A 9,779-nucleotide genomic window follows, 5' to 3' on the forward strand; every position below is an offset into this window, starting at 1 on the left:
CACATAGAATATCATTGTTCTCGGCAGCACTTATTCTGCCGATGCGCTGCCGAGAATGATGATCTTTAAGCTCGGGTGAACCGCTCTCTAACGCCACCATGGATCGCACGGGCACAGACTCATCGTGACAAGGTTTTGGAAAGGGTTAATGTGAGAGTACAGCCGGCGTAATATTCGCACTTGGATCAATCATCTACTCCGTTATCACTTCTCTATTTCCTCAGAAGACATTCGCATGGACCTGTGACTTAATCGTTGCAGAAGCAGCAGGAGAGCTCTGCCCCGCGCCCGTCTGAGCGCCCATCAGACACCTCGCTCTTCGCAGAGTAAGAACGTGATGACAGCAGAGAGTAATCGCAGGAGCAGCACGGAGAACGGCTGACAAAACCCTCCGGCCGCCTCCATAGTTCTGTCACTGAACATAAGCACTGATTGTCCTGACATAAGTGGTGGAAGAGCGGCCCCGGGGCCCGGCCTCCGATTCTCTCCCATCTCCAGGATCTGGTTATCACACCTCACTGCTCCTGACTGCGGCGGTCCCGTCCCACCACACAGGTTTCCTTCAGAGCTGCGATTACAGACGGAGGCGGAAACAGTCTAGAAAAGCCGGCAGATCCATCGCCGATAACCAGCTGATAATGGGATCGTCCAAGGGTCATCGGAGAGCAAGAACAACACCGCAGGCATCACAAATGCCTGAACCCAAAATGAGTAATGTAACCTGAGTCTTAGGGCAAGTGATCATATGTGCGGCCATAGTCAGCTGCTGCAAGACAAATACACCCCGGGGACAAAAAGATCGGTCGTTACCATGTGCCGGATTGTGAGACACAAGCCCCCAACACAAATGAGACCCAACATAACCAGATAGATCACACTGCCATCAATGGAGGCGACGGGGGGCTTGTACTTAGCTATGGGGGCAATATAGAGGGGAGCAGAGATCACAATATTCTGTGCGCTCCGGATCTGCACGTGGTACATACTCCCCCCGATTCCTCTACGCCACTAATACTAATGGTTCCATGATGGAGTTACTAGTTCAGCAACTGTCTAATACACGAGAGAAGACCCCACTCCTATAGATCAGGGAACCTGGGTCTCCATCCTGCAGCTCTCCAGGTTTTGTGGCACTACAACTCCCATCATGCCCTCCCATTTCACATAGTTTCACAGCAGCTCCAGAGTCACAAATTGCAGAAGACAACTCAACTCATGCGAGACCCCCGGCCCGACTCCACGCAGTACACACCGGGCGCACGACCCTTTGTTTCCAGCGACTTTCCTCCTCACTAACCGCACAGTAATCTCCGGGATAATTGAACAATGGAAAAGCTCAGACTCATAAGCAGCGGGCGCTGAAGACCACCTCCTCCTCTCTTAAGGGGGCGTTCTCACCGCTAACTCTGCCAACACTACATCGCTGAGGAAAGATGCCCGGCCGGCTCTGCTACAACCGGGACTGCTCTGCAGCATTGGATGCCGCTCCTGAAGATGATGGGACATATCGCTACAGTACACCATGATGTAATTACCTATGGGACCCCCACCACTCCTGAAGATGATGGGGCATATCGCTACATGATGTAATTACCTATGGTACCCCCACCACTCCTGAAGATGATGGGGCATATCGCTACATGACGTAATTACCTATGGGTCCCCCACCACTCCTGAAGATGATGGGGCATATCGCTACATGACGTAATTACCTATGGGTCCCCCACCACTCCTGAAGATGATGGGGCATATCGCTACATGACATAAATACCTATGGGACCCCCACCACTCCTGAAGATGATGGGGCATATCGCTACATGACGTAATTACCTATGGGTCCCCCACCACTCCTGAAGATGATGGGGCATATCGCTACAGTACACCATGATGTAATTACCTATGGGACCCCCACCACTCCTGAAGATGATGGGGCATATCGCTACATGACGTAAATACCTATGGGACCCCCACCACTCCTGAAGATGATGGGGCATATCGCTACATGACGTAATTACCTATGGGTCCCCCACCACTCCTGAAGATGATGGGGCATATCGCTACATGACGTAAATACCTATGGGACTTCCACCAGTCCGGAAGATGATGGGGCATATTGCTACATGACGTAAATACCTATGGGACCCCCACCACTCCTGAAGATGATGGGGCATATCGCTACAGTACACCATGATGTAATTACCTATGGGACCCCCACCACTCCTGAAGATGATGGGGCATATCGTTACATGACGTAAATACCTATGAGACCCCCACCACTCCTGAAGATGGGGCATATTGCTATATGACGTAAATACCTATGGGATCCCCACCACTCCTGAGAAAGAAGAGAAAGCAGTGCTGCGTTCACTGTGCAGTATTTCCTCTGCAGCACAGCGCTATACCTGTCGATGGCTCCAGCTGCAGCCCCCTGCACAGCAATGTTCCTGGCCATCAGAGGTGTGACCACAGCTCTGCTTCCCCATCATTCCCAGGATATGCAAGGGTCCCATAGATAACAAAATGATGGAATAGACTTGCAATGTGTTGGAGATACACCTTTAAATGTTGAAGTATAAAGCACAGACCCTGTGCCCCACAATGATCCTGATATGCGGCTGCCAGGCGCCACTTATTGGTCACCAGAAAGGAGATCTCACAGGTAACGTCCAGCTGCTCTGATCGCTGACATTGGGGTCCCTCACAAGGACTGGTGGCACCTACCTGAGGCAGCGCCGTGTTCAGCTGCCGCTGTAGCGAGTCCCGCTCGTGGGTGACTTCGTGCAGCTTGCCCTGATTTAGCGCCAAGGTCTCCTGGGTCTCTCGCAGCGTGTCCAGCAGCCGGTCTCTCTCTTCTAGCATTGAAACCATGAGTTGCTCAAAGTGGGAATCAGAGTCCGTCTGCAGGGGCGAGCCCGATCCATGGCTGCCGTTCCCCCCCGGAGGCATCTCAGCCTCGCTGATGGTTGGCATCACCTCGCACATCATCTAAAAAGGGAAAATAGCAGGATTAGGATGACTGGCACTAAACATTCAGAGAGCACTTCAAGGCAAAAGTAAGGAGTCACAGCGCCGTCTTTGTTACAAAGTCAATTGAGGCTTTTCTTGGTTATATTGGTTTTCGGGAAAGCCAATATGGCTGCCAGGATTGAGGGTCATGTCTTTTATCAGGGTCCTAATTTTGGCAGTTGTATCAATTCATGGAGGAAACCTGGCAGCGAGTTTTCAAATTCCCTGCAGTGCCCCCACAGGAGAAATGAAGTATTGCATGACTCCTTTTGTAAATAATGGGCTGGATGTTTAAAGAGGGTGTTCTCATGTTCCTACCTTCTGGAGCGCACCGCTCCCCTGCCTCCCGGCTTCCTGCTTGTTGGGGGGACGGTGCACTCCAGAAGATTGACAGCTCGGGCCGATGGCATGGCTGAGCCACTTGCCTAAAGTGTGGATAACCTGAAATAATGACCCAATCTCCAGGTCCTGGAGTTGAAGATAATTTCAGCACTGAAATCTGCATCAAGCCGATAATAAAATTGTCTCCTATTGGAAGGGAAAGGGGGTTCTGCGCCCAGAATTTCCGAGCACATCTCAATCTGAGCCACCAAATCCTTCATCAAATTTGTATACAAAATACACACCCAAGTTCTAAGGTCAGACCACCGAGACTATTACAGCAGAACTACTACTACTCATGTCCTAGTCAGTCCTAAAACATTCAGAAAATGAGAATATTCCACCTGCAAAACAAAGAAATCACCGCTGTGGCATGAGAAGCCGCAATTACAAGCCGGCAAATACCGGCCACTCATCATCTGATGACGTCGTGCAAAAAAAATCCATTTACATCATCGGACATCAGAGCCAATCCCACCGCTCTGACGCTGCATACAGATCACCCCCGCACGAAGATCCACGCATGCAGCGCACCAGCAGAGATCAGCGCACCAGCAGAGATCAACTCATTAAGATCCACGCACGCAGCGAACCAGCAGAGATCAACGCATCAAGATCCACGCACGCAGCAAATCAAGGTCCACGCATGTAGCTCACCAGTGGTAAGATTCACGCACGCAGTGCACCAGTGCAGAGATCAATATAGGCAACGCCAAGATCCATGCAAGAAAAGAACAAGCGCAGAGATCAGCGCACCAAGATCCATGCACGCAGCTCACCAGCAGAGATCAAGGTATCAAGATCCACACAAGCAGCAAATCAACATCCACGCATGTAGCTCACCAGCGCCAAGATCCACGCAAGCAAAGGACCAGAGCAGAGTTCAATGAACGCAGTGCTAAGATCCATGCACACAAAGAACAGGAGCAGAGATCAATGCATGCAGCACACCGATCCACGCGTACAGAGCATTAAGATCCAGCGCATCACACACAGTGCACCAAGATCCGAGCATACAGCTCACCAGCGGTAAGATCAATGCAGGCAAAGAACAAGCACAGAGATCAAAGCATGCAGCACACCAAGATCCATGCACATAGCACACCAGCAGAGATCAACGCATCAAGATCCACGCACACAGATCAACGCACCAACGCAGAGATCAACGCATGCAGCTCATCAAGAGCCATGCACGCAACCAGCGCATAGATCAACGCAAGCAGCACATACATAGACGGCCTCTGAACAACACTGTTATATTGAGCAGTGAAGAGATAATGACAGATATGAGCAGACAGGGATAAAAGTCCATGCACTAACAAATGATGGAACGGAAAGATAAAATATGCAAAAACCTACATAGACCAGCTGCAAAGTTTAAGTAGCCACATGGGGGGGCACTATAATGGGAGGACGGAGGTTTGCTATAAAGTGACCCAATACTTAGCACAGGAGAGGATCCATCACCCAGACAGTGACATTTTGCCATCTATTAGACAGGTAACACATTTAAAAATGCCATAAACACCTTAAAAGGGAAGTGCAGGATTAGAAAAACATGGCTACCAAACACAGCGCCACTCCTGTGGATGTGATTGATATTGGAGCTCAGATCTACAGAAGTGAACAGCGCTGTGCCTCAATACCACACACGACCTCTGGACAGGGGAGGCGACGCTTTTGGAAGAAAGCAGCCATGTTTTTTTATATCCTGGGCAATGCCTTAAATGGTGGAGGAAGGGATCGACCAGTGATGCCTTTACAATACCCAGAAACGAGGCATTTGGCTTTCTACATGGCTCTTATAGACTTCAATGCAAGCGCTGACGTCATGTCGATAGCACTGCAGCCAATCACTGAGCTCAGCTGCTCTGCCCGACATCAGAGCCGCTGAGCTCAGTGATTGGCTGCAATGTTGTCAATGTGACATCAGCGCTGCAGACAATAACATACTGGGAGCAGCGGTGGAGACTCAGCACTGGACCTAGGATAGAAGATTAAGGCTATGTGCCCACGTTGCATTTATGAAGCAGAAAATTTCTGCTGCATAAATGCAAGTCCTCTCCCGGAAAAACGCATGCGGAATTCCGCACGCGTTTATCGCGCATTTTTCGCGCGTTTATCACGCGTTTTCCACATGCGGAATTGCCTTGCGTTTTTTATGCATTGGACAAAGGCAATTCCGCTTGCGGAAATGCAAAATTAAATGACATGCTGCGGATTTTTGAACGCGGCATAAACGCTGCGGAAAAATCCGCAGCATGTGCATAGAACTTGCGGAATCCCATTGGGGACCATGGGGTGCGGATATACATGCGTTTTTCAAGCGTTTACGCTGCGGAAATTCCGCAGCATATACGCTTGAAAAATGCTACGTGGGCACACAGCCTAAAGGCACAGTCTTTTTTTTTCTTTAAAGAGCACCACAGGAACAAGGGGTTTTTCAAACCAGAAAACCCCTTTAAGATTGCAATATTACAGCTAATGATAGGGAGTGTGGTCACAAGGGGCAAGCTAAAAAGTAACATTTTATGAAAACTTAACAGAAGTTTTGATTACTGGGGGCCGAGACCCCCTCTGAGCGCAGAAAGCAAGAAAAGCTCAACCATGATTTTCTCTCCTCCTAAGACTGAAGACAAGGCTCATACTTTTTATCAAGGCACCTTCACTGCTTCTCAGAGATCTTTGGGAGCCTCCACACCCCAAAGCCCCTCTGATCAAACCGTCGGAAATCTCTACAAGTCAACAGGGTTTTTTTTTGGAAAGTGTAGTTGTCATTCGGCAAAGAGCCGGAGAAGGAAGATTTAAAGGGATTGTCCGGTCAGTAGCTTATCCTTAGATCATCAATATCAGATTGCAGGCATCTGACAACCTGCAGCCGATTGGCCTTTCCTCAGGAAGGTCTCCATCGACATCTACTCACCCGACAGCTCCTTTAAGAGCCTTTTACAGGCAATGGAACAGCAGAACGAAGATTCATCCCAATTATATTACAGGTGTGCATGCATCTCCCATAGAAGTACATGGAAATGGCTGCACGCTCAGTTCTCTGTCCCCAGAGGTGGCACAGTGTCTGTCAGACATTTATGACATCCTGTCAATCCACCCTCAGAGGAAAGCTGGCAGTGTGCCCGATGCACACCAAGGCATCACCTGGCTGCACGGGGCCACAGGGCCCGGAGAGGGATTGGGTGCTCAGGGCTTTTCACTATTCTTGAGGTCCGGTGCCCCCACATCTGACGCAGAACTACAACTCCCAGCATGCCCTGACAACATAGGTGCAGGTGACCCCTCTCGGCCATTTGGGGTTCAGCACTTTTCGGTAATTGCCCCCACACATGATATAACAGGGGTCTCCAATCAGTGTCTCTCCGGATGCTGCCAAACTACAACTCCCAGCATGTCCTGACGGCCGCAGCCACAACGACAAGGAACCAGGTGACCGCTCTCAGCCAATGATTTCAGAGCTAAGTACTTTTTTTTTTTTTTGCAGTAGCCTCCAACCTTGGCCCGTCCACCGCTGCAGGACTACAACTCCCAGCATGTCCTGACAGCTGCGGGCACCACGCCAGGGAACCAGGTGACCGCTTTCAGCCAATGAATGGGGGACTGAGTACTTCCAATGCTAGAAGGGCCCCAACACAGCAGTGGTCGCCCCTGTGACCCCATACTGGTCAGGACGTAGCCGCGCTCGCCCCGGGGCGATGCTCAGGTCGCCTCACACTCAGTAAATGGCGCAGGGCCCCACCTCAGGGCCACAGAGGAGCGTGCACCATCACTGGAGCGCAGCACAGAGTATTACAGCGCAGAGTGACGTCACAGCTGGACCATTACAGCAGAACGTGTCACCTGCCCACACGCCCGTTATTACCTTGCTGGGTCCTCCCGGGGTCCGGCCACTGACGTGTTATTCTGTGTTCTGTTCAGCATGGACCGGGCCGGTGAGAAGGAGGACGGGGATCCCGGGTCCGTGCACCGAGGGCAGAGGGAATCCCACAGACACGTCCTGCGGCCCCGGAGCTCCCTGCCGTCCCGTGTCGGGTGGAGCGCTGCCGGGCACGGGATCCCCTGCTCGGTGTCCCGGTTCACTCAGGCCGCCTCTCTGTTCCCGGCATACACCGCGATGCCTAGTCGGTGCGTGACGTGCCCGGCATGCATTGCGTCACGCTGTGGGAGGAGTTAGAGAGCCGTAACCAGGGAAACGTGGGCAGTCACCTGGCTGTGACAGGGAACCAATGAGTAGAGAGTGGGCGGGGCATAAGCAGGTGAGTGACAAATGACTGCAGTCACGTGATGGACCGAGATCTGAGCGGGAAACTGATAGTAGCGGAGACAGCACCGGCGGCTGACAGATTCTGAGCGATCCAGAACCGACACCTGACAGATCCTGAGCGACCCAGAACCAGCGACTGACAGATCTGGAGCGATCCAGAACCAGCGACTGACAGATCCGGTGTAGTCCAGAACCAACACCTGACAGATCCTAAGCGATCCAAAACCGACGCCTGACAGATCCGGAGCGATCCAGAACCGACACCTGACAGATCCGGTGTAATCCAGAACCTATGACTGACAGATCCTGTGTAATCCAGAACCGACACCTGGCAGATTCGGTGTAATCCAGAACCGACACCTGGCAGATTCGGTGTAATCCAGAACCGACACCTGGCAGATTCGGTGTAATCCAGAACAGACACCTGGCAGATTCGGTGTAATCCAGAACAGACACCTGGCAGATTCGATGTAATCCAGAACAGACACCTGGCAGATTCGGTGTAATCCAGAACAGGCACCTGGCAGATTCGGTGTAATCCAGAACAGGCACCTGGCAGATTCGGTGTAATCCAGAACAGGCACCTGGCAGATTCGGTGTAATCCAGAACAGGCACCTGGCAGATTCGGTGTAATCCAGAACAGGCACCTGGCAGATTCGGTGTAATCCAGAACAGGCACCTGGCAGATTCGGTGTAATCCAGAACAGGCACCTGGCAGATTCGGTGTAATCCAGAACAGGCACCTGGCAGATTCGGTGTAATCCAGAACAGGCACCTGGCAGATTCGGTGTAATCCAGAACAGGCACCTGGCAGATTCGGTGTAATCCAGAACAGGCACCTGGCAGATTCGGTGTAATCCAGAACAGGCACCTGGCAGATTCGGTGTAATCCAGAACAGGCACCTGGCAGATTCGGTGTAATCCAGAACAGGCACCTGGCAGATTCGGTGTAATCCAGAACAGGCACCTGGCAGATTCGGTGTAATCCAGAACAGGCACCTGGCAGATTCGGTGTAATCCAGAACAGACACCTGGCAGATTCGGTGTAATCCAGAACAGACACCTGGCAGATTCGGTGTAATCCAGAACAGACACCTGGCAGATTCGGTGTGATCCAGAACAGACACCTGGCAGATTCGGTGTGATCCAGAACAGACACCTGGCAGATTCGGTGTGATCCAGAACAGACACCTGGCAGATTCGGTGTGATCCAGAACAGACACCTGGCAGATTCGGTGTGATCCAGAACAGACACCTGGCAGATTCGGTGTGATCCAGAACAGGCACCTGGCAGATTCGGTGTGATCCAGAACAGGCACCTGGCAGATTCGGTGTGATCCAGAACAGGCACCTGGCAGATTCGGTGTGATCCAGAACAGGCACCTGGCAGATTCGGCGTGATCCAGAACAGGCACCTGGCAGATTCGGCGTGATCCAGAACAGGCACCTGGCAGATTCGGCGTGATCCAGAACAGGCACCTGGCAGATTCGGCGTGATCCAGAACAGGCACCTGGCAGATTCGGCGTGATGCAGAACAGGCGCCTGGCAGATTCGACGTGATCCAGAACAGGCGCCTGGCAGATTCGGCGTGATCCAGAACAGGCACCTGACAGATATGGACCGATACAGAACAGGCACCTGACAGATATGGACCGATACAGAACCGACACCTGACAGATATGGACCGATACAGAACCGACGGATGACAGATCCGGTGTAATCCAGAACAGACGACTGACAGATCCGATGTAATCCAGAACAGACGACTGACAGATCCAGAACAGATACCTGACAGATATGGACGGATCCAGAAATGACAGATCCGGTGTAATCCAGAACCAACACCTGACAGATATGGACCGATCCAGAACCTACACCTTATGGATCCGGTGTAATCCAGAACCGACACCTGACAGATCCAGTGTAATCCAGAACCGCAGACTGACAGATCCGATGTAATCCAGAACCAACACCTGACAGATATGGACCGATACAGAACCGACGGATGACAGATCCGGACCGATACAGTACCGACAGAAGACAGATCCGGTGTAATCCAGAACCGACGGCTGACAGATCCGGTGTAATCCAGAACGACGGCTGACAGATCCGGTGTA

The 9,779-nt window shown here is 51.7% G+C and overlaps 1 protein-coding gene across 7 annotated transcripts in view; it reads right to left on the reverse strand.

Moving 5' to 3' along the window:
• PPFIA1 (PTPRF interacting protein alpha 1) overlaps positions 1 to 7,572 on the reverse strand; it is a 53,021-nt gene extending 45,449 nt beyond the window's left edge. For all 7 annotated transcript variants that reach the window (XM_073658817.1, XM_073658816.1, XM_073658813.1 and 4 more), the window contains exons 1-2: positions 7,259 to 7,572; positions 2,722 to 2,985 (exon numbers count right to left, since the gene is read on the reverse strand). In XM_073658817.1, the coding sequence (XP_073514918.1) occupies positions 2,722 to 2,985 (264 nt within the window). In that variant the 5' untranslated portion in view covers positions 7,259 to 7,572. The remainder of the gene's footprint in view (positions 1 to 2,721; positions 2,986 to 7,258) is intronic.
• Between the last annotated feature and the right edge of the window lie 2,207 nt (positions 7,573 to 9,779).

The sequence above is a fragment of the Phyllobates terribilis genome, unplaced genomic scaffold (genome assembly GCF_046119375.1).
Source record: "Phyllobates terribilis strain yellow unplaced genomic scaffold, ASM4611937v1 Scaffold_13__5_contigs__length_258822181, whole genome shotgun sequence".
Lineage (NCBI taxonomy): Eukaryota > Metazoa > Chordata > Amphibia > Anura > Dendrobatidae > Phyllobates > Phyllobates terribilis.